We start from the raw sequence: 26,099 nt of genomic DNA on the forward strand, positions 1-26,099 counted from the left end.
TCACTTATTTTTTAAAATGCTGTTAGGTAATATATCAGGTAGCTGTTATAATAGGTCTGTTCGCACAAAGAATCTCCTAAGAAACCTATTGGCCATTAGCCAGGAAATGTCAATGTCACGTGAGCATTCAACCAATAATAGCCGACATTTTCCGATTTTTAGTTGGAAACCAATTTGAAATTGCCTCTGCAAACAGACCTAATACTACACAAGGTTTTAGTAATTTAAACGGAAAAATGTTCCAGATTATAGAATAGATAACCGACTCATATTCTTATCCGGTCCACCCGGTATTTAAAAACGGTTTGATTATATCGGCATAAAACATCTTTATGATACGCCCCTCTTAAAAGGCATTGACGGAGAAAATATTATTTTTTAAAAAAATTTAGTTTACTTCCCTAGAACAACTCTCCAAAGTAATTCCAAACACACTGCATAAATAAGACTAAATAAAATGTAAAAATTTCTGATATTCATCTCATGCATTATTTTGTTTATGATTATATAAAAACTAGACTGGGTGAGTATGAAGTGTCAAGCTACTAAAAATACAAATAACTCACCCGTATCTTTATTGTCAGTCGCTGCACCATCCTTAGTGACATTCAAACCAACTCTATTTTTTAGGTCAGACTTCCTAAAGGTGGCGCTGGGTTTTATGTGTCTCACGGAAGTAGTAGTATCCAGAACATTTCGACCGGTAGCTTCATGTTTGGGCGGTACAGTATCCTTTGAATATGTGGAGTTTTTCACGTCCGACCCGCCTGAAAATCATCAAATCATTGACTACATTTATATCGAGCAAATTGAATCTGATTATTCAATCCGATCATGTAAAGCGTCATAAAAATCTCGATATAAACAGCGCGGATTAACGATTCGGATTGACTAGTCAATCCTAAAAAATAACAGGATTGAAATGCTTCTCTGGTGACGTCCATGTCATGGATGTCCGATGTAAACAGGATGGACCTGGCAGTGACATATTAATTTGACGGACGATTGTCACTTTTTATTTGAAGTGTGTACTATTAATCTCAAATTCAACAACTTTTTGAGTTTTGTTTCCGTTAATGCGAAACGGATTTGGGACTTTGTTGGTTTGGTTTTTTATATTTTTGTAACATTTGTGACACTGCTGATAGATAACAATTACGAATATGTTGTCATCTCTGTCTGCTTGAACAGTGATCTTTTTTCGATCCTTACGGATCTTTCGAACGTTTCCAATAATCCAAAGTTATCAAATGTAAGTAAAACACGATAAATACTCGATTGAATAATCCTTAATCCAATCCGCCGGATTAACAGCCTGCGATATAAACGTAGTCACTGACTACATTTTATAAGAGCGTCATTTTTCTAATGATATCCTGACCGTGAATGAGGACAATGTTCAAAAATCATTTCAGTCACTGCATTTTACTTAAAAATTCATATTGCTAATTTTTTTGCTTTGAAAATAATTGGTAGTAACCACAAATGGTAGTGTATCTTTTTTGCAGAGGCAATTACGTAGTATTAAGTTGAAATAGATATAAAGATTGTCCGTTAACAGAATGGGGTTATGCTAATTTGTACAACGGGGTCTGTCACATCACGTGTTGCCTTGGCAGTCTGGACACTTAATTTATTTCATTCACAAATTAATACTATTTTAAAAATAAAAAGTGTTTTTGTACGACTTGTCTAATTTTGAGTGATTATAGCACCTGGTTTGAAGGCAGGAAGGACTAGTTCCTGTCTAGTTTCTGTAACTTTGTCATCAATCAGTAAAGCTTATTTACTGTTCTTGATACTTAAAATACTATTTACTTTTATTTTGAAGCTCGTTTTAGCAGGCGTTATTATGGCGCACTATAAAACTTAGAACTTTGCAGTACGCCTACTTTCTGTTTATACTTCGGCTCTCAACAAATAATATGCAGAACTTTTTTTGTGCTTTATTAAAATAATTTACATAACGACAAAACTAATAATCATGTTTCCTCTTGACGATCTTTTTTATTTCGACTTGACTTTGTGACTTCAATCATTGCAGTAAACAATAACAAAATCAAAGGAGAGGCAATAATTTAATAAACTGTGGCTGAAGTTAATGTATTGGAACGGGAATCTACTAAATATCGTGACGTACATATAATTATTGGCAAACCCAATGAATCACCTAATAATATTGATGTTATTCTACTTCATAAATGTTTTCTATTGAAATTACTTGGTTATTAAAGGACTATAAATAAGACAGGCAAATTCTCAAATATGTCGATAAGAGCAGCTTGCCTAACCTAATAAAATGCCAACATCATATGGCAATTAAAAGTAATATATTTTGTTATTATGTGACTTTTATTATTAGAGGAGATAAAATACAGTGTAGCCGATCGAAAAGGTCGCACCCTTAACTATGACTCTCATTATTAAAATTTTGTCAAACAGATTTATTATGTTCCACATTTTGGCCGCAGAACAGTGTCTTAAGGGGCATAATATGTTAGGAGTAGGACATAAAAAACAAGGATGGTAGCTAAAAAAAAAGTCAAATGTGACACTTTTATGCTGCAATGACGTGTCAAGTCTCAATCATTTTGCATGACCTCAAATCAAATAAGGTCAGAACAAATTAACTTTTGTTTCTCAAATTTTATGGTTTCTCTTATATGTCCGTAAGTAATCGCCACATTACTGAAACTGACCAACTTTACCCTTAAATAGCCGACATCTAATCTTATTTTATATTGACATACACATTTTAGAAGCAACTGGTCAAAATAGATCATTTGAACATAGGAAATGGAAAAAAAAAACCAAAGCAAAATGGTTAAAAAAAACTAAACTTACCCAACTCATAAGTGGCATTTAATCCCTTCTTGCTCTCGCCGTTTTCATTCAAACCGTCCTGATTAACGAACGTCGCATTATTATCTGTAAATGATTGACTTGTCTTTAAGGTGCAATTCTGACTAACACGTTCCAAAAACGCTTCCGGCGTGTCAGTATTGGAAATACAGCAACTTTCAGACAAACTTTGAAACATTGGAGGATCCGTGTCCTGTAATAAGCTGGACTCCATAAAGTCTTTGTCTCTAATTTCCCTTAGAATAGGGTCGTTTTTAATCACGCTGTTTTCCATCAGGCTAGAAAATGTTGAGGAACACAACGAATAATTGGCCAAACTTGGCGGCGACATGTTCTGGAAGGAACTCATTTGGCTGCTAAACATAAAACTATCGAAATTGTGCAAACTGATTGGCTGGTGCAAATCAAATTGTAAGGGCATCACAGCTTCTTGAGTAGGCATAGTTTCAGGCTCTTCTTTTACTGTTTGGGGTACCTTTAAAAAAGTATAACAAATCGTCTACTACTTTCAATAAAATTTTCTAAAATTGTTTTTTAATATTACAGATACTAAAAACATCAGAAGATACAAATAATTCGTTTTTTTGACACTTTCTATAGATTGTAACTAGAATTTATGCTTTGTTGGCTACCGATTTTCGAAGTGTTTTGGTAAATTATGTTCTCGTGACGTCAAATTCACTCTGCTCCACCCCTAGAGCGTCAACTTGAATGCTCCCTTAGAGTAAAAAACGAGCAGGTCGTTTTAAAATTAAAAAAGCCAAAAGCAATAATAATATTTACAAGGGTGTCGTACAATGTTTTATTTACTAGCGTAGTAACCTACGATTTCCAATCTTTTAAATTGAATTTACAGGAAGATTTAATAAACTTCTACAAGTGAAATCCCAGACGTGTTTTGATGTGTTCAAGATACTTTTTACACTTTGAAAGGATATATTTTAACGATTTCAAACACATTTCAAATGTCATAAAAAAACTGCGATGTATCCATGATATGGAGATCTTGAAAATGGTTAGAGACACAAATTTGGTTAAATGGGAAAAAGTTGTGTTATTAATAAAATAACATTTAGAAAATGTTTGATTTTATGATTTATTTTTTTGTGACGTTATATTAGACCCAGCAGATAACTAATGACACAATTCCACAGAAACTTTTTTTAAAGCTCCTTAAAATGGCAATATCAGTTTTTCAATCCGACGTCTTGTCTTTGTGGAACCATCAACCTCATTTTTTTTAAATAAAGTCTCTGTTTTTTAATACCATATTCTAAAACCCTTTTTATTCCGAATTCAATAATGTATTACACTTTATGGTTTAAATGCATTTTACTATGGTTTTTTTACCTTAATAGGAAAATGCATCAAAAATTGCCTATGCTATTAAATCAACCATTAAATACTTTAGGTTATTTAGATGGTTATTATTAATTTAAACTTATAAATGATGCAGGCAATGTAAATAATTGGGCATTTTTTTATAATACCCAGGCCAAGGCCCAGGTAGTTTAAAAACTGCCCAAAGTAATAAGACAAAATGACAAATTAAATAGGAAATATCACATTGTCTGGGCATTATTAATAATGCTGAAAGTAATATGGGCTAACTGTAAATGACTAACCTAACCTTTTCAAGGTGATGGTAATAATAGCAGTATTTATAATGACCAGCCAATGTTATAAATTATCATAAACCAACAGAAAACATTTACACCCAGTAGTCCAATATTAACATCCCAAAAAATTAAAACGTAAAAAATTCACTTTTTTCAAATTATCTCCAAACAAAAAAAGGTTTTCTAAATGCCATTTTATTAAGCCCATAATTACGCAAATTTTCTCCTATTAAACTAAATATGTATCTCTAATCAATTCAAAATCTCCATCATAGCCTTCCTTATCCTGGACACAATGTGTAGTACACATTATGAAACACTCTGACTTTCCAATAACCACATATTTTCTATCTGTATTATTTCGATACAAGCTGTAGATTACCTACACACTTATTGCATACCTACACTTGCAAATTAATTTAAATCATAAAAAACAAGCAAACAAAACCAATCAATAAGTAAATTCTGTATATGGCAATACAAAAAAAAAGTAGTATGAAAGGTACTAAGGTAATAAACTAATAAATAAGCATTGAAGGTAGATGACTCATCTGAGAAAATAAAGAAAAGGACCTTCTGTTATTTATCTTCAAATTATGTTTGTAAGTAGGTAATAAAGATTTTATTACTTCAATGCTTTTTTAATACTCTGGGGTGATGCCTGAGCTTGTTTGTAAGCAATTTAGGACTATTTTGGTTTACTCAATAATATTTAAATTTAATGAGGCACTAAATATGACTTAATTTTAAAAATAAGTTACCCGAACAAACAGACACTAAATAAAAAACAATTATATGTATTTAATCATTGTTGTTGTATTTATTTAACTTTCAAGAATTAAAATACAAAAAAATCAGTTTTGTATAATTTTGGTCTGATTTTATTATAACTTTGACTAATGTTTTTTTCCATTGTCAATGTTAAGGTGGTACTTACTGCTTATTTGAGCAGATAAATTATCAATAATTTTTTTTCATTAAAATTGCTCACTCAAAATATTTTATAAGACAAGGATAAAATGGCATTATCATATTTCAAAAATTAATTCAACTGCAACTTCATGGCTCCTAATTTAATCCTTCTGTCCATGACAAGGCATTATTTTATCCTCTCTTGTATAGAAAATAACTGTTTTTACTTACATTATTATTAAATCCCTGTTTTTCCTCTAGGCATGTGGTTAGATTACTGCTCTCTCCACCACTATGATAGATCTGCTCTAGATCACTAATACTGGTCCTCAAAAAACGTCGTTTTGGCCTTGTGAATGTGGCAGTGTTAATACATTTTATGGAACTAACACATTGAGGCTCATACAACCTGCAACAATGCAACTATGTTGCTCAAATCTTCACAAATTCACAAATTGTAAAAAACAGTAATGTAATCCAAAAACAACCAGTTTTTTACAACAGATCAAAAGCAAATTGGAAATAATTAAAAGCATATTAGCCATAATCAAGATTAAAATGGCCCTAAACAAAATCCAATTAGCATAATTACAAAAAAGGTAGATGTTAACAAAATGAAATTAGCAAAAACAATTGATGCATGTTTAAAAAAAAATATAACAACCAAACCTTACTACAATTTAGTAAATAACAAGAAAATTTAGTACTTAATAGGGATTACTTCCTAAAATTAAGTTTTCTGGACATAATCATGTTGTTTTTGCAAAACAGCTACTAATGACCTGAAACTAATCTCGATTTTGAAAAAGCCTTAAATTTAAGACCAGTCATAGTTGATAAAAATAAACACCTTAAGTTGTCTCTCATCAGCAAATAATGCAAATACAGTTTTGCTGATATTTTCTTCAAAAAACATTCATGCTTAATTAAGACTTGTATAAACTGAGGTAGGTATAAACTATTCTGTCATTAAACCATATGGAACCAAGAACCAAAAGAACCATTAACATCAAGCATAAGTTAAAGTATGGAATAAAAAAAATTTATCTAAAAAACTGAAGCAATAATTTATATTATTTTATATTAATATTGATCTTGGTAATTCCATTTATAATAAGAAATTAATGTAACCTCACTTGTAATGAATATTTCTAATAAAAAGTGATAGGATTGGTATCTAAGTGTATAACCACAGTATAACTTTCCATAGATGGTTTAGGTACCCCTTTAGCTTGGTAAGTAATTGTAATTTGAAGAATTAGAATGTATTATTAGGACATAGGTGGACATAGTGGGTTAAACTTGGTGTTAAGAGGATTTACATTATTGAAAAATAACAACAAAATACTCAAGAGAATAACACATTAGCAGACCCTCAAAGGAAAACATAGTGCACCACATTTTAGCACACAGTTTATTCAAAGAAAAGAACAAAATCCTATTTTTAGGGTTTAACTAAAAAAGTAAGAAGGCAATATTCAATAATATTATAACTTTGCAGCAAAATGATGTTTCAAATTCAGTACTAGTATAGTTACTACAAATTTATTGTAAATTTGTAGGACAATAAAGAGCACATTCTTTAAGTTAAACTTGAACAAATGACAGAAATAGACACTAATATGCATTTAAGATAGATTAAATCCTGTAGGCCGCAAAATGCACATTACCATTCTTAAAATAAGCCGAAGAGGAGATCTTATGTCAGTTAAATTTAAGCATACATACCAAGTCTCCTGGTTGTCCAAATCCAGAGTGCTAAGGTCCAGAATGTCACTAAAATCTTGCAAACTGGTGACACTTTCCCTTCTTGAATTGGCAAGTGATTCTTCATGGCTCTTTTCCATTTTAGGCTCAATAAAAAAACAGGTTATTTGGCATTTAAGAGGAACAGTACATTATCACACAAAACTGTTGAAAAGGCTTAAATCCTTTGCTTTTAAAACAGAAATTTTGCATTCACTCTATAAAATCATAAGACCTATTGGGTGAAGCTTTTCTTTAGAAAACAAATACACCTATTGTACAAAAGAGTGAACAACACTATTTGAAGGAACTACTTCAGTTCCTTCAGACCAAATTAGCAGTAGTTACAAAAAAATACGGTTAAAAACAAAGACTTGCAGTTGTGTGTGTCAACCCCTACCTAACGTTGAAAATAACTAATTAAAATTTGTGATTTTAGATTTCACTTTGAGTTTGACAACAATTTGCGACGTTGACAGTATGCCGGTTGACAATGACGTTGACGGGAGTATAAATGCAATGTTGCCGACATTGCATATTGAAAATGACTATAATTGTTTATCCTGTTCTAGCACATTAGCAAAAACTGAAACAAAACATCTAGTGCGCCTCGATCACACTTCTTTTTCGGAACGCACCTTTACATTGACGTTCCATAACACATAACCACATTTTTTGTTTTGTTGTTTTGGTTGCCCTTTAAATTGGGTTCTGGAATTGTTATTGTTTAAATTATTTATTTTAAGTGAAGAGTATTCTTTAAAATTTACTGAAATGGACTGCGATCGTCTAGTGGAATATCAGACAAACATTAATAAAGTCTTGAAACAAGCTTTTCAATCAATGCAAAGGATAAGAGTGAGTAAATTGTAGTTTGTATGAGTTTTTTATAATTAAAATGTAAAAAAAGGATTTAGCAACAGCAGGATATTCAGACATTATACAGGGTGTTCCAATTATTTATAGCTGGACTTCACTTTTCCTGTACCTAATAAATTTTGAAAATGTATTTGATTTTTTTTTATATTTCTACAAGAATATTGGCTACTTTCTTAGCAGTTTAGAGTAGATAAAAAGACAAAATTAACCATAACTTGTAACTGAAAGCAAAAACATAAACTCATCAATCTCTACAAAATGTATTAAATAGCTGTTAGTTGCCCAACATGTTTCCAGTGTATCAGACACTCACCTTCAGGGGCTTATCACAGTCTTCTGGCTGTCATTTGATGACTATGACCATTGTTAAGTCACTGAAGATGAGTGTCTGATACACTCGAAAGTCTGTGTTTTTGCTTTTACTTACACTCACTACTCCACTGTAGGAATACAGACTACTTCTTTTCAATCTGAACATAACTTGCTACCTGATTATTTGAGGTTATTTTGCAAAAAAACATTTTTTTATAATGGGGTTGATCTTACAGTGCTTTGCCTCTTTATATTAAGAATTCAGGAAAAGTAAAAAGTTTTTCTAAGAATGTTTTTCATCAATTAAATTTTGTTGTCTAGTTTTGTTAAAAAAAAAACAATAAATTATTTATTATTTATTTATTGATTTATTTAATTAAATTTGTCACTTGGTGACACAAATATTGGGTCAATTATCAACAGTAATATGTTAAGGGCATGTAAAATTGTGGATAATGAAGTTTGTTGTCCTAGAAACAGCTTGAATGAATTTTATGGTTGTTTGACAAAAAGTGCGGGATCCCAAGGCGAGGGCACTTTTTTAGAAAAATAACCATAAAATTCCATAACCATAACCATACAGTTCGATCTTCAACTTGAAACGTATCGCACGTCTGTTTCGTGGGCGCCATTTTTTGTCGCTAAGAAACCACGTTTCTTGAAACGGTGTTCAGAGAAATTTGAAGTTGACGACCGAATTCCGCAGCCGATCGAGTGGAAATGTGGGGCCTCTAAGTGGAAAAGTCGATTCCTAAAGGTCTACGGGGAATTGTCTTGTGCGGTGCACTTCCAAGAGGCGGAAAGGGTGAAAACCTAGGTCAGGACCACGTGGATGTGACAGTGACGGTTATAGTTTCCACGAGGAATGACTATATCTTTCACTCGGATCGTGCCCTTAAGCAGTTTTTTAGACCTTTTTGTGTTTGTGAAGTAAACTTTTGTGAAAATTCTAGAGGTTCAGGGGCACAGGCCCGACTTTCTGAGCCTCTTACGTAATCGTGCTGGCAAATTGCTGAGAGCAGAGCCATTTAACAGACAAGTCAAGTCAAGTCAACCATAAAATTCAAGCTCCATGGAGCCAGCAGAGCGTTTTTGACGTCACGATGACGTAATTTAGCAAAACTATAATTTGAGCAACTGTCAAATTACGTCATTGTGACGTCAAAAAAGCTCTGCTCGCTCCGTGGACCGTGAAAACGAATGTGGCCACATTAGCTATGATTGCTGACCAATTAGAGACACCCCCCAAATAAGACTGGCTTATAAAACAAAATTTAACTTTAATATTTACATTACCTAACAATAAATCTAGTGGTTTTAAATTGTGATGTTTATAATAGTTATTTACGTAACAAGTAGGATATGAATGTTATTAACGCACGCATGTGAAAATTTTGAAAAATTGAAAAATTGTAATCACACAGTGCGTTAATAACATATCCTACGTGTTATGTGCAACATTTTATCTACAACGATTATTATTTTAATGATTAATTGAGATTACTGAATACAGGTAAAAAAAATTGGATCACTGTGGCAACAGTACGATTGTTAATAAATTGCTTATGTCAACCGTAGTCAAAGTTTACATTTTAAATGAGTTCAAGCGAAGATCTGCCATCGCCCATCAGACATTGAAAACGAAGCTTTCAATGTTGTTTCAAGCCTTACGCCACAAAAATCAAGAAGAAAATACCAGGATGCGTTTGAACGTTACCAAAAATGGTGTAGTGAAAAAAAGATCCTCAACATAACCAGCGAGAAAGGACTACTAGTATATTTCAACGATTTAAGCAAAAAACATAAGGCATCATCTCTTTGGTGCTATTATTCGATGTTAAGAACGGAATTTTCAAGCAAGATAGTGGAGGCAACAGAACTCCAGATGTACAAACAAATTGTTCACCGATTATTAACGCACTAGTGCGGTAATAGATTCAAAAAAGAACTAGTGCGGTAATAAAGGTCATTATGACACTGAAAATAGTGCGAAATTACATACATTACATTGATAACATTCCACACCAATCACTCTTCACTCCTAATAATTACTATGGAATTACCTTTTAAATTAATTATTATCACTTTATGTCGGTATATGTCTCTAATAAAGTATTTTGCAAATAAATGCAATGTATATTTACTTCAAAAATTGTATTCATATAGGATGGAGACAATGACTTTAGCTAAACTTGTAGAGTAAATAAAGTACCACAGACAAGTATTTTGAACAAATGCACCCATGTTCAAAAAGATTTCCATTTGAAACCCTTCCTATAACAAACAGAAAAAAAAACATAGTAAAGTATAAAACAACTGGATCCAGAAGCTCAGTAGAATTTCTTTCTCCACAGCTAAATGATTTTAAATTAGTTCTAAAATGATCCCAACTATCAAATGGACTGCACTGTTTTTTTACCCTGTATATCGGTAAAGAAATCACTGTAGATAATCCATCTTTAGAATCTTTTTTATTCATTAAATTCGGCTGGCAGTTTTAGGACAGTCCGTTAAAAATTGCCAAAAACTTATGTGTATTGGTCTTTTCTGTGAGCAGTTTATTTGGAGCGTAGATTCCAGTTTTAAAACAGCCATCTCTATGAACGAAAACTGTTTTGGTTTATTTGCTCAAAAATCTGGTTTTGACTGATAATTCTGAGTGTGCATGCACAGTGTAGAATAGAGTGCAGAAGATAATAGAATTTGCAGCTGGTATACATTGCGCTTTTCTTACTGAAGCATCAAAATACTTCTATAAAACTTGTGAAATCTCCTATCTACCATACAAGTTTGGCCAAATAATCATTACTGTCTCCACCCTGTATAAAGTTTTGAAGGAATCAATAGTAAATGTTGCAAATTGTTTCAGCTGAACTGCTTTGATGCCTCGACAAATTTTTTAGTTTTTGGATCTTCAAGTGGGGGAATATACATATTTAAAAAAGATCCCTGTGAATTTAAAAAGCTGATTCCCAGTAAGGTACGTAGATTTTTTTACTACCCATGTAAGTGTTAAGGGCTGGAAGAAAAAGATTACGCCTGCGGCCGAAAATTAAGGTCAATGGTTTAGCCCTTTTTTCGGCCCATGGTAGGTACATTACACACACAGAACATTTTACGCACAAATGATATGGATGACGACGTTTGAACTACTAGTATGATCATATTTTACTTTACCGCCGGCTGTCAAAGACGACGGGCTTTTTGCTACTTTGCCGCCCGTTGTCCGAGACACGAGCCTTAAAAATCATCGAATTAAGCCCTTAGGCGTAAACCTAGGCGCAAGCAAGAACTTCAGGCACATTTGTGCCTAAAAATAGTTATAGAGTATAGTGAAAAATAAACTGAATATGAATTTTTAGGAAGGATCTGCTAGCATCGTTGCAATATCACGTGATGAACGTCATATTGGCGTAGCCACAATCCAAGGTGTAGTTCTTTTTATAGAAAATTTCAAAGATGATACTGGCTTACCATACCATGTGTTCAATATGCACCAAGGTAATTGCATCACCTGCCTTAAATGGCATTATAACGCTCTGTATGTTGGTGATAGTAAAGGTATACTGTCAGTTATAAGCTTGGACCGAGGTTTAGATTCTGCGTTGGTAAGTAATTTAAATAAATATACAGGATGGACCATGATGTGTATTTAAATAAATAAATAAATAAACTGTTGCGATCCATTATGGAAAAAACGGAGAGCAGAATTCTGAAAATTTACGTGCCTACCATAATTAGGTCGAAAATTACGACGTAAATAATTTAAAAAACTAACAAAAGTTATATCAACTTGTAGTCCTTAAAATCCTTATTTGAGGATTATTTTATATAATGCCCCCTATTTTTAACAAAAAGAAGGACAGACCAGCCTGACTTGGTTGAAATTTGACAGTGTCCAGCTGCCAACTTGGTTTATATGCTTATGGTTCTTCGCGATTTTTACAATAATAGATCGCGACAGTTTATCGTGGTCCACCTGTATTTGTTCTAATAAGTGAAACTTCCAGTTTCCAACAAAATCCCTATTTCAACTTCCGGCAACAATTTTAATGGATTTAGACTCGTGCATAGTACAAATTGATTGTTTTGACTGTTATCTTCTAATTTCCACACAAAATAAAACTTACTTATGCAACACCGAAAAGGAGTATTTTATACAAATTGGCAAAAAATTAAGAGACGGTGTCTTTGGCACTTGTTTTCTCATCGATAGCACAACAGATTTAAGTATTGAGTATTTAAACGTCACACCAAAATTGTTTAACAAATTTTTGTTTGCATAGGTTATCGGTATAAGCCGTTGCAAAATAATTATAATAACGCATTTCGGTTTGCCAAAGAATCAGATGTGGTCGTTTCAAGTGAAAGTCCTGATGTTCGAATATTTTGCGCTCGTCCAGGAGCTCGCTTATGGGAAGCAGGCTTTGACGCTCAAGTTTTACGTACTTATCAGTTTAAAGAGAGTCTAAAGGAGAAATTAACACCAACTGAATTGTTAGTCATTGCATCAGAAGAAGAGGCTGTGCTTCAAAAACGGATAAACGATGGAGATTTGAAGGTTAGTTTTATTATACTGGAAATCAAAATAAACTAGGGTGGCGTCAGAGAAAAAACATAATAAGTGTCCGATATTTCACAGTTCGATTCATTGGGTATTTTAAAGGTAAAAAGTCCATATAGGCATGGATCGCCAAGGCCTTACTTATAGAGCTACAGGGTGTTAAAAATTTGTTTTAATTAGCACCCTCTACATGTAAAATCAAAACCAAGATCTAATTGAAGTTTCTCATCTTACATAATCTCCAAATACCAAGTTTCGTCCAAATATCGATACTATTTCAAAAAATACTTAGAAAAAACAAAAGTTAAAATTAATTTGTAACACCCCCAACTGACAATCCAAGAACTACTGCCTTTTTTGACATTAACAGCATGTTCCTCTGTGGAAGTTGCCTTCTTTCGGATATCCGATTGAACTCATCCAAACTGTCAATATGTATGACAAGTTGGGTGCGTCCGTGTCAAGATTGAGATATCTCTATTCGGTGATGTTTACTTACAAGCTCGTCCAAATCGGTCATAGAAATCGTTCGTATGTCATGTCGTTGTGTGTATTCGCTTGACGGTTCCAGATTTAATTATTGTATAGTGACGGTGGTGTTCAATCTAAATTTCGATCTAATTTCCAACTTAAACTTGCTGCTTTGGCCCAATTTGCAATATAAACTACGCTCCAAAATTGTTTCGTTACGGACATACAGGATGTAAAAGTCTGAACAAGATTTTCATATGGTACCAAAACTTCTTTAGACATTTGAACAAAACTTTGCAGGTGCCAAATGTTATAGACTATACAAGATGCACGTTTTTCAATAAGAAGAGTATTTGCCAGTTTTACCACTGACGTCCTTACACATGTTATAGGATATTTTAACAGAAAAAAAGGTACGCAACTGCTTCTTCATAAAATACAAATCAGTTCTGAATACCTTATTCAATTTAGAAAGAAAAATCTCTCTTGTTACTTTTCAATACAGGGTTTCGTTTTCCAGTCAAAAATACAAAATTATAATGGTGTATAAATACCTGGAACTCATCAATAAAATATCAAATCTGTTCATTATTAGATAAAAAAAATGTATTGGCATGCAGGTGCCATTTAACCAGTTTCCGTTAAAAGCTTCACAAGTACTTCTTCTCCTATTGTCTCGTAGTCCACCCATGTAAGAGGTTTTTTTTTTTGCTCTGTTTAATGGCGTCACCAACTAGGGTATTTTGCCAGCTCGATACGAAAGAGGCTCAGATAGTCGGGCTTGTGCCCCTGAGCCCCAGATAGCTACTAAAAGTTCTAAAAAATCGCTTAAAGGCACGATCCGAGCAAAAGATGTAGTCCTTCCTCGTGGAAACTATAACCGTCACTGTCACATACACGTGGTCTTCTCCTAGGTTTTCACCCTTTCCGCCTTTTGGAAGTGCCCCGCACAAGACAATTCCCCGTAGACTTTTAGGAATCGACGTTTCCACTTAGAGCTCCCACCATCTCCACTCGACCGGCTGCGGAGTTCGGTCGTCAACCTCAAATTTCTCTTAACACCGTTTCAAGAAACGTGGTTTCTTAGCGACAAAAAAATGGCGCCCACGAAACAGACGTGCGATACGTTTCAAGTTGAAAACCGGACTGCATGTAAGAGGTTGTGTTCTCACCCGGTACCGACAAATGTCAATAATGTCAAGCGAATCAGGTCACTTTACAGCATCAATCCATAATTAGACTTTTAATTTGTGGGTTAGTCAAGCTCCAGTACGCTACAAAGCAGGACAACGTCCTAGTCGCCTCTTCTCTCGTTGTCTCGTCGTCCTAGTTTCTTGTAGTCTATTCCTACAAAACAGCAACAGATATTACGTCCTTTGAACTACATTGGACCCTGCATTGGGCTCGTTTGTAGTAAATATCTGCCTAATTGTATTATCATGTCTCAAAACCGACATAGATCAACTCCGGTGTAGTTCTAGCGTTCGTAAATGACACTTTTGAGTCTAAATACGTTCGTTGGGGCTACACTGGTTACTGAATTCAGCTTATCGTTTGTGGTCAATCTGTGCCAACTTGTTTTCTTACATCTCAAAACCGGCAAATATCGACTACGGTGTTATTTTAGCGTACAAAAATAAAACTTTTGAGTCCGATTACGTCCGATTACATTGGGTACAGGTGTAGTTCTAGCGTACGCAAATGACACTTTTGAGTGCCAGGCAGACCAGTAGCGCCGGATTAAGGTCACTTTATTCCACCGTTTGTCGTATTATTTACGACAGACGGTAGACAAAGTCGTAGACGTAGTCGAAAGAATAGCTACTATGAAGTGGGCTTGGGCAGGTCACTTAGCAAGAACAAGAGAGGAGAGATGGACAAAAAGAGTGATTGAAGGACAAAAGAAGTCGAGGAAGACCTCCAACTCGTTGGACAGATGCTCTAAGAAGAGTAGAGAGTAAGTGGTTAAGCGCAGCAGAAGACGCACTAGGTGGAAAATGTTAAGGGAGGCCTACGTCCAGCAGTGGACAAGATTGGCTGTGTGATGATGATGATCATGATGTTTCAACCCCCGCGTAAAGAGGAATTGCCGTCTGCTGTTCCCGGACTTTAAAATTCCTCTACGGCCTATACGTTTTCCGCTCTTATAGTCATGGATCACCGGCAATTTGTAATCTGCCTGACCTTGGCAATCTGCGTGTGCCTCTAGTTTATTTAGAGTGGTCCATCAAATGGTTACTTTTTGTTTAGGAATTTTTATCTTCCCTGTGAAAACATCCTGCGCTACCTCCTCAAAACGTGACACTATGTTCGAAGTGACGAGGTCGGGCTCGTAATACACTGGACAAGTCTTGCACAAATCTATGAGTGTCTGAGATTCGCGGTCGAAGAAGTCTTTTGCTGGACTTTTTTGGTGATTCAATTTTCGATTCGGTGTACAGTTGTACGTTGTAGGCTTGGAGTTTCATCTTTCTTTGATTGTAGTGACAGTACTGAACTGGGAACAAACTTGTGCAAACTGTGTCAGATCAAGTCAAGTGTCTCCTTTGATCGCTTTAAGCATATTATAGTAACAGGTTTCAACCTTCCGTTGGATGGAGACATTGTGATAGCAATGTGTTCATGCGTACGGTTTTTAAAGACTGAAGTGTTTTCTTGTTCCGACACACACGTGAAATGTGTCCAGCCTTGTTGTCAGAATGACAAGTGGCGTAGTGGAACAGAGAGTTGGGCATGCTGTGTCGTCGCTCCACATCCATCACAGCTCGGTGGTCCAATATTCTTCTTCCCTCTGCTTGGGCGAAACTTTTGTTCGTTTTGTCTTACACATAAACGCGGCATAGCTGCGTCTTTGAGTCTGATAACAAGTCCCTGAGCTTGTCAACAACGTTGTAAAACCTGGTAAAACCTCAATTCGGACAGGTTTTTCGGAAACAAACGGTCACGTTGTTGATTGTACTCGTGGTCAAGGCGGTATAAGCAGAAGTTCAACGACTTGTCTGGGAAGCATTCCAAATGCTTCTCAAGAAGCACTTCTCAAATGTGAGGAATGATGTATAATATCGTCTCTGTTTGCCATCCAGTAGTTTGTTAGGCGAACAGCAGGTTAACAGAAGATTTATTTATTCACAATCTAACTTCAAAAATGCATACAGTGAGGGCCAAATGTCCTGCATAAATTCATTCAAAATTCAAGGAAAATAACGAGTTAAAAAAATACAATATAAAACTGCTATAACTCTATGAATTAAATGCTCGAAATGTTTTCCGTTAACTTCTTGACAGTGGGCAAGCCGTAATTCAAATTCGTCTAGCACGTTTCTTATCGTTTGAGAGGGTATTTGTTGAGTTTCGTACGTAGAGTTTGATTTTTAAATCTTCTATGCTGTTGGGCTTATTCAGAAACACTTTATGTTTTATATAACCCCATAAAAAAAGTCCATTGGGGTGTCAGGTGATCTTGCAGGCCACTCTAAATGGCCCCTTCAACCCGGAAACACTTCGTTTAAATATTGTCGCACCTCCCTGCTAAAGTATGGTGGGACGCCATCTTGTTGAAACCAAATTGATTCATGAAATCAAATATTTGGGTTATTTGCATTTGGAAACATATTACTAAGGTCAGGAATTAGTTCATTTCTTAAAAATTGCAAATAACGGTGGCCTGTTAGAGCATCTTCAAAAAATGCGGTCCTATGATTCTATCTCTGACAATACCGACCCAAACATTGACAGACTGAGGATATTGGTTGTGAGATTCAGTCGCCCAATTTGGTTCGTGGATGACTAGTAGCGGTAGTTTTGTCTGTTTATCATACTGTTTAAACAAAATTTTGATTTATCAGCAACTCATTGTTGGTTCTGTTCATTAAAATGTCGCAAAATTCCAATCGACGATCTGGATCATCTTCGAGCTCGTAGATTGATTTTATTTTGTACGGATGATATTTTTCTTTTTTGAGAATTCTTCGCACAGATGATTTTCCGATTTCATTATCCAATGCTATTTCTTGAGTTGGTTTATGGGAATTTTATTCAATGGATAAAAGAACGTTTAATTTCTTATTCTGGAAAATCGACGGTCGACCAGATCTGGGAAGGTCTTTTACGTGTCCCAGTTCTCCAAATTTCCTTTCAATTCTGCTCACCGTAGACTGCGATATTTGACTGTCATGATATTTGGTTTTGATTATTTCACAAACTTTGCTTTGAGTTCTTGTTCGATTACCATATACAATGTTTAAAATTTCGCTTAATTTCGCCATTTTCCCGCAGAACAGTGAACAAAATTGGAAATAGGTGTTTGTCAAAATTTTCAAAAGTGAAAATTAAAAACTTTATGTTTTACCTTTACATTATGAATAAATAATATCTTGGAAACGGTGTACGTTATAGTGTTCATAACAACCTGAGGGCATTACAGGCGGGCGTTATCATAACGCCCTGAAACTGTTTTTAATATTAGAAATGGCATTTTTATACTTCCATACCATAAAAACTTTGTATTCCCTATCCTTGGCTGCTCTTGACTATTTAGGTAGTACCATAAACTTTCGTTGGTTTTTGCTGCATTTTATTTTATATTTTCTAAAATTTCATTTCGCTTTTACCATTCTCACTGACTGACAGGCCTATCAAAGTCACATCATTCAGGTAAAATAAATAGAAAACAACATACCGGTGAAGGTATACCTTACTTTTCATTGCCAGAAACAGTAAATAATTATTGCTTAATTAGGTAAAATATAAAACATTGTATGCACCACAGGTATTAAGGAGAGTATAATGTCCATCAGGACGAAACAGACCTATGGCACGAGGGATAGGTTAGGAGGCATTATGTTCTCTCTAACGCCCTTGGTGCATAAATAGCTATAAAAGTCATAGGTCAATTAGGTAAATTAATTACCTACCTAGTATTTGTAGGTAATTAAATGAGTGCGCTTTGTGGTATTCAATCGCAAGTTTCTCATTAACTGTGGCGTTTAGGGATAGGGTATGTGTAAAGAAATATGTTCAGGAACTCCCAAAGAATTTAAAAAACTTTTTATACAGGGTGGTCCAGTTTTAAGTGTCAATAATTCACCATAGCCAATCAAAAAATAAGTTGACTTGCATTGTGTCATTTTTCTGAAAAGCGTTTCCTAAAGAAGATACAGTCCTCTAAATTTCAATTTAAAAAATCGTTTTATAGTTTAAAACTGAACATCCAAGACTTGTGAAAGTCCAAATTTGTACTGAATAGTCTAAAAACTTTTTTACTACTAGGAATAGTCTTATGATTCGCTTTCTCAGACTGCCATCCTGGTTGAGTGTCTGAAACTGGCAACAAGAACTAAAAAAAGTCCGGAAATCAAGACAAAGATTGTATTGTGCATGAAACTCATTTTTTACTACTAAAAATAGTATAAAAGTTTACTTTTAAAGCTAGAACGGACCTTACTAGAACTAAAGAGACTCCAAAAGTATATTTTCAAGACTTTAATTGGTGTACAACTCAATTTTCTGGACTGGACAACAAGTCTAGAAGTAAATTAAATTTTCGGACTATTTTATTTCTAAAAATTAGTTCTCAAGACTATTATTGTAGCATTTGGTGTGAATGTGGCATTTGAGGCACTGAAAACAGCCTTAAAACACTAAAAACAGTCTAGTTTATTAAGAAATACCCGAATTTTTAGCACTGAGGTGTCTGCTAGAAGTCGATTTAATAGTAACAAAGCTTGGAATGCTATTTTAAGTCTATGAAGAATGTAAAAATTGTTTTTTAAGTTTGCTATGTCAATAACTTGGTGAAGATAGTCTTAAAACTCGATTTTCCAAGCTGAAAGCAGTTTTGAAGCACTAAAAATAGTCCAGAATTCGAAGAAAATGAAAAGCAAAGTAAAAAGCACGAAAAGTTCGTTTTCAAGACAATTTTCATGAATCTAATGTCAATGTCCTGCATCTAAGACTATTTTCAAGACTAAAATATTGAAATTCGTCTTCAAATTATGAAAACTTACTTCAAATGCAAATTTTAAGCTTCTGATGTCACTTTTCATTAGTTCAGTCACATTTTGGGGTTCAAGTCAATTTTTAAGGTTTAAATGTATGAATTTGTAGTAACAAATTCTTGAAAAAGTAGTTTTTATGTCTACAAGTCAATTTTTAGTATTAAAGTCTCGCGATTTGCATGAAAACTGGTTACAAACACAATTTTTAAGCTTCTGAAACTTTTATTTTTTCTAATTCAATTTTCAAACCTAAAGTCTTTTAGTTTGTCTGGAAACTATGAAAACTAGCTAAAATAATATTTTTTCAACTTTTTAAGTGAATTTTCCGTTTCCAAGACAATTTTTAAGTTGGGTTGGATTAGTTTTGGGTCTTTGACCGTAATAACGTGTAATAAAGTGCTTGTTCCAAATTGGATCAATATTGCTCCAACGGTCTGACAGTTATGACAAAAAAAAAGATTTTTTAAACAGAAATTTGAAGGACTGTATTTTCCTTACGAAGCACTTTTCAGGAAAATGACATAATAAATGTCAACTTATTTTTTAATTGGCTATGGATTGGTGAATTATTGACATTTAAAACTGGACCACCCTGTATACAGAGGCTTCCATAAGAAAAAAATAAAGTGGCATTTATCAACTACATGGATGACCCTGTATACATGTCTGTCATGTCAAAAAATGCGCAACTAAGATCAAAAATTGACGTGTTCGAGCATTTTGATAAAAAAAAATTCCTTGAATTTTGAATGAATTTATGTCCTCACTGTATAACTAATACACTGACAACTCAAAGCTGTTCCTCTTTAATACCATTTGTATGCAAGTAATTTTTTGTCGTTGTAGATTTGTGACGTCATCTCCATTTAATTTGGTTTTCTGTATAGATTAACATTATTTGTTCAATTATTCTACTAAAGTTCAGAGTTGTTTCAGATTGATGAATTTAACTTTCGAATTTTGCGAGCAATCGACGATAAATATATTTTGACTTACGATTCAAAAAGGTTGTATATATTTGATGTACTCAGCAGTAAGCTGGCTTTTTGGACTGGCTTTTCTTCTGGCATTAAGCATGTGGCTGTGGTTAAAAGTCGCATTTATGTGTGGCATCAAAACATGGAAATAACAAATTTAATGGGTATGTACTATTAATTTTAGATATATTAAGAATAACGTAATTGCGAAACACACCCTATGTAAGTGATATATACAGGCTGTGTTAAAAAGTAATAAAACACCATTTTATTGTCACTAATTTCTGTAACATTCTGTATAGGGTACAGTCCTGATTAATTTTAAATTGTACCTTCATTTTAATCGGATAACCTGTAAATCGGATAAACCTGTAAGCGTCCGAGTAATTTCAGATGCCCTGTATATTTAAAATCAGTACAAAAAATCCAATAAAATGGTATAGTAATATGTATACAGAACAAAGACAGAAATTACAGTCCAATAAAAAACTGTTTTTATGACAAGATTTGACATTTGACGTCAGTTTTATGAGCTCAGATTCTGGAGGTGAGGAAAATCACTGCAGTTTTACTAATTTAAACCTAAAACTACAAATATTAAGAAAATTATCCGTCCAGTAAATTATGAAAAACACCCTGTATAATAGCATAATTATGTATGAATGTATGTGTAACTCCTTATAAACCATCCTGTATAATGATTGAAAAAATTAACATTACTCTGACAAAATTTGTATTCTCCTTTTTTGTTTTTAAGAATTAGAGAGTCACCCCTCATTGGTCATCCTGTACTATTTGGTTGGCAACATTATTGACGAAATAAAAGTAATCGGGCTCCATAAAAATAGTAATAAAATATAGTCTATTAATGACCATAGATGGATAATAAATCACGATTAAAAGATTAATGGACTGTAAGTTTTATTAAAAATAACTGATCTTCATTCCACAGCAAACAGCAGTGACGCAATAATTGTCATTATTTGTACACCTAGCAAGACGAAACGGAAGTTTTCGTTCATGAGTGTATGTCTTAACAAATCGTTGAAATAACCCAAAAATTTGCGGTTGATCAGATATTTTCAACTAGAAAAAAACGGAGAAAAACCATGACCGCAAATGACTTGATTACCAAAATTTGTGGAACATTTAGATACTGTCCTTTTTGATAATGTAACATTAACAACCTAAAACTAAAACTAACCACAAAAAGCTAAAGGCCCCTGTAACGCTGTTACTTTTACTTCAGGGATTCAATTTCGAATCATTTAATTGCCTGCCGAATGCACTCGTGAAATATGAAATAATAAAACAAAATACAGTTTATGCACCTACATGCAGCAATATTAATGACAATCATTTATCGAGACTGAACTGAAAGTAGTCTTGCTCTGTGTTTTAGCAATAAAATCTCCTTCAACAAAAATTAACACTTATTACATCAAGGAAAAAACCCTGAAGCTCACAACTACCGAGTACGCAAAAAAATGTTTTAAACCGATTTTCGACACATGTACATTTTTAATATGGCGTCACAAATAATGTCGTTACTGTCGCTTGCTTTGGAACGGAGATTACATAGTTTCAAGTTTACTTACACGTGTTGGCAGCTTAACTGATAGGTGTTTTCTATAACTCCTTCCTCATCAGTGCCCACTAGTAGTCGATTACCACAAATAGCGCAAACATTTGGGTCAAGATTTTTAGTTGGAATACCTTGCGGTGAATAATACTGAAAACAATAATAACTTCCAATTCAATCATAATAACACCGTAAAACAAAAATATGGAAACATCGCAATATCTCGAAAAAAAACGATTTTTTCTAAAATTGTTTGCAATAGAAGAGATATGGTTAAAAAAACTGATTTAAAGATATTTTAGCTATGAATAGATCTGTTCTGTTGTTCTCATTGCCTTTTATGATACAGCATTAATATTTAATTAGTGTATTCGGTATTACAACTAAATACGACTTAAGAAACTCCACTCTAAAACCAAGGCTTTACGGCTTTTGTCAGCGGAAGCTTCGTTCTCCGAAGACAAGAGGAATCACCGAAACTTTGGAAAATTCCCGAAAGAGAAAATTACTGAACTTGTTGGCAACGCGCTCTTCCACACCTATTCCTTTGGTCTATAGAAAAAAAATAAAATAAAAAAAAAAAATAACAAAAAATACCTCTTTAATACTTCTGTGATCCTGATACAAAATGCCATTTTTGTATAAAATTTACATTTTTACCAAAAATCGAACATCTCATTAGGAGAGCAGAAAATGCAAAGAGGTAAACTTCAGTTACTCCCGATACATTCTCATTCGCCATATTGTCAAGAAGACAAAAAATACCTCTTTAATACTTCTGTGATCCTGATACAAAATGCCATTTTTGTGGAAAATTTACATTTTTACCAAAAATCGAACATCTCATTAGGAGAGCAGAAAATGCAAAGAGGTAAACTTCGGTTACTCCCGATACACTCGTCATTCGCCATATTGTCAAGAAGACAAAAAATACCTCTTTAATACTTCTGTGATCCTGATACAATATGCCATTTCCGTGGAAAATTTACATTTTTACCAAAAATCGAACATCTCATTAGGAGAGCAGAAAATGCAAAGAGGTAAACTTCGGTTACTCCCGATACACTCGTCATTCGCCATATTGTCAAGAAGACAAAAAATACCTCTTTAATACTTCTGTGATCCTGATACAAAATGCCATTTTTGTACAAAATTTACATTTTTACCAAAAATCGAACATCTCATTAGGAGAGCAGAAAATGCAAAGAGGTAAACTTCAGTTACTCCCGATACACTCGTCATTCGCCATATTGTCAAGAAGACAAAAAATACCTCTTTAATACTTCTGTGATCCTGATACAAAATGCCATTTTTGTGGAAAATTTACATTTTTACCAAAAATCGAACATCTCATTAGGAGAGCAGAAAATGCAAAGAGGTAAACTTCAGTTACTCCCGATACATTCTCATTCACCATATTGTCAAGAAGACAAAAAATACCTCTTTAATACTTCTGTGATCCTGATACAATATGGCATTTTTGTGGAAAATTTACATTTTTACCAAAAATCGAACATCTCATTAGGAGAGCAGAAAATGCAAAGAGGTAAACTTCAGTTACTCCCGATACATTCTCATTCACCATATTGTCAAGAAGACAAAAAATACCTCTTTAATACTTCTGTGATCCTGATACAAAATGCCATTTTTGTATAAAATTTACATTTTTACCAAAAATCGAACATCTCATTAGGAGAGCAGAAAATGCAAAGAGGTAAACTTCAGTTACTCCCGATACACTCGTCATTCACCATATTGTCAAGAAGACAAAAAATACCTCTTTAATACTTCTATGATCCTGATACAATATGCCATTTTTGTGGAAAATTTACATTTTTACCAAAAATCGAACATCTCATTAGGAGAGCAGAAAATGCAAAGAGGTAAACTTCAGTTACTCCCGATACACTCGTCATTCACCATATTGTCAAGAAGACAAAAAATATCTCTTTAATACTTCTGTGATCCTGATACAAAATGCCATTTTTGTATAAAATTTACATTTTTACCAAAAATCGAACATCTCATTAGGAGAGCAGAAAATGCAAAGAGGTAAACTTCAGTTACTCCCGATACACTCGTCATTCACCATATTGTCAAGAAGACAAAAAATACCTCTTTAATACTTCTGTGATCCTGATACAATATGCCATTTTTGTGGAAAATTTACATTTTTACCAAAAATCGAACATCTCATTAGGAGAGCAGAAAATGCAAAGAGGTAAACTTCAGTTACTCCCGATACATTCTCATTCACCATATTGTCAAGAAGACAAAAAATACCTCTTTAATACTTCTGTGATCCTGATACAAAATGCCATTTTTGTGGAAAATTTACATTTTTACCAAAAATCGAACATCTCATTAGGAGAGCAGAAAATGCAAAGAGGTAAACTTCAGTTACTCCCGATACACTCGTCATTCACCATATTGTCAAGAAGACAAAAAATATCTCTTTAATACTTCTGTGATCCTGATACAAAATGCCATTTTTGTATAAAATTTACATTTTTACCAAAAATCGAACATCTCATTAGGAGAGCAGAAAATGCAAAGAGGTAAACTTCAGTTACTCCCGATACACTCGTCATTCACCATATTGTCAAGAAGACAAAAAATACCTCTTTAATACTTCTGTGATCCTGATACAATATGCCATTTTTGTATAAAATTTACATTTTTACCAAAAATCGAACATCTCATTAGGAGAGCAGAAAATGCAAAGAGGTAAACTTCAGTTACTCCCGATACATTCTCATTCACCATATTGTCAAGAAGACAAAAAATACCTCTTTAATACTTCTGTGATCCTGATACAATATGGCATTTTTGTGGAAAATTTACATTTTTACCAAAAATCGAACATATCATTAGGAGAGCAGAAAATGCAAAGAGGTAAACTTCAGTTACTCCCGATACACTCGTCATTCACCATATTGTCAAGAAGACAAAAAATACCTTCTTTAATACTTCTGTGATCCTGATACAATATGCCATTTTTGTATAAAATTTACATTTTTACCAAAAATCGAACATCTCATTAGGAGAGCAGAAAATGCAAAGAGGTAAACTTCAGTTACTCCCGATACACTCGTCATTCACCATATTGTCAAGAAGACAAAAAATACCTCTTTAATACTTCTGTGATCCTGATACAATATGCCATTTTTGTGGAAAATTTACATTTTTACCAAAAATCGAACATCTCATTAGGAGAGCAGAAAATGCAAAGAGGTAAACTTCAGTTACTCCCGATACATTCTCATTCACCATATTGTCAAGAAGACAAAAAATACCTCTTTAATACTTCTGTGATCCTGATACAATATGGCATTTTTGTGGAAAATTTACATTTTTACCAAAAATCGAACATATCATTAGGAGAGCAGAAAATGCAAAGAGGTAAACTTCAGTTACTCCCGATACACTCGTCATTCACCATATTGTCAAGAAGACAAAAAATATCTCTTTAATACTTCTGTGATCCTGATACAAAATGCCATTTTTGTATAAAATTTACATTTTTACCAAAAATCGAACATCTCATTAGGAGAGCAGAAAATGCAAAGAGGTAAACTTCAGTTACTCCCGATACACTCGTCATTCACCATATTGTCAAGAAGACAAAAAATATCTCTTTAATACTTCTGTGATCCTGATACAAAATGCCATTTTTGTATAAAATTTACATTTTTACCAAAAATCGAACATCTCATTAGGAGAGCAGAAAATGCAAAGAGGTAAACTTCAGTTACTCCCGATACACTCGTCATTCACCATATTGTCAAGAAGACAAAAAATACCTCTTTAATACTTCTGTGATCCTGATACAATATGCCATTTTTGTGGAAAATTTACATTTTTACCAAAAATCGAACATCTCATTAGGAGAGCAGAAAATGCAAAGAGGTAAACTTCAGTTACTCCCGATACATTCTCATTCACCATATTGTCAAGAAGACAAAAAATACCTCTTTAATACTTCTGTGATCCTGATACAAAATGCCATTTTTGTGGAAAATTTACATTTTTACCAAAAATCGAACATCTCATTAGGAGAGCAGAAAATGCAAAGAGGTAAACTTCAGTTACTCCCGATACACTCGTCATTCACCATATTGTCAAGAAGACAAAAAATATCTCTTTAATACTTCTGTGATCCTGATACAAAATGCCATT

At 33.8% G+C, this 26,099-nt stretch overlaps 2 protein-coding genes across 3 annotated transcripts in view; one reads left to right on the top strand and one right to left on the bottom strand.

The window, feature by feature from the left end:
• The window catches only part of LOC145731254 (uncharacterized), a 42,827-nt gene extending 20,397 nt beyond the window's left edge, over positions 1–22,430 (bottom strand). The window contains exons 1-5 of one of the 2 annotated variants that reach the window (XM_081982939.1): positions 21,937–22,430; positions 7,122–7,246; positions 5,625–5,802; positions 2,845–3,337; positions 567–767 (exon numbers count right to left, since the gene is read on the bottom strand). In XM_081982939.1, the coding sequence (XP_081839065.1) occupies positions 567–767; positions 2,845–3,337; positions 5,625–5,802; positions 7,122–7,240 (991 nt within the window). In that variant the 5' untranslated portion in view covers positions 7,241–7,246; positions 21,937–22,430. Of the gene's footprint in view, positions 1–566; positions 768–2,844; positions 3,338–5,624; positions 5,803–7,121; positions 7,641–21,936 lie in introns of those variants that run through there. The other variant, XR_014178777.1, reaches the window with a different exon arrangement.
• LOC145731255 (BLOC-2 complex member HPS5 homolog) lies at positions 7,781–21,246 on the top strand. The gene is made up of 7 exons (XM_081982940.1): positions 7,781–7,997; positions 11,200–11,310; positions 11,693–11,938; positions 12,341–12,560; positions 12,617–12,891; positions 20,298–20,502; positions 21,096–21,246. The coding sequence occupies exons 1-7, from the start codon at positions 7,914–7,916 to the stop codon at positions 21,197–21,199; spliced, it is 1,245 nt and encodes a 414-aa protein (XP_081839066.1). The 5' UTR covers positions 7,781–7,913; the 3' UTR covers positions 21,200–21,246.
• Positions 22,431–26,099: the final 3,669 nt, after the last annotated feature.

The sequence above is a fragment of the Ips typographus genome, linkage group LG6, assembly GCF_016097725.1.
Source record: "Ips typographus isolate SLU linkage group LG6, UJ_Ityp_2.0, whole genome shotgun sequence".
Lineage (NCBI taxonomy): Eukaryota > Metazoa > Arthropoda > Insecta > Coleoptera > Curculionidae > Ips > Ips typographus.

What these genes read in the sequence shown, in the direction of transcription:
- LOC145731255 (XM_081982940.1), top strand. Translation starts at nt 7,914, where the DNA reads ATGGACTGCGATCGTCTAGTGGAATATCAGACAAACATTAATAAAGTC. An exon ending in AAAAGCTGATTCCCAGTAAG is followed by an intron (nt 11,311 to 11,692) that starts GTACGTAGATTT and finishes ATGAATTTTTAG; the next exon opens with GAAGGATCTGCTAGCATCGT. An exon ending in GGAAATAACAAATTTAATGG is followed by an intron (nt 20,503 to 21,095) that starts GTATGTACTATT and finishes TTTGTTTTTAAG; the next exon opens with AATTAGAGAGTCACCCCTCA.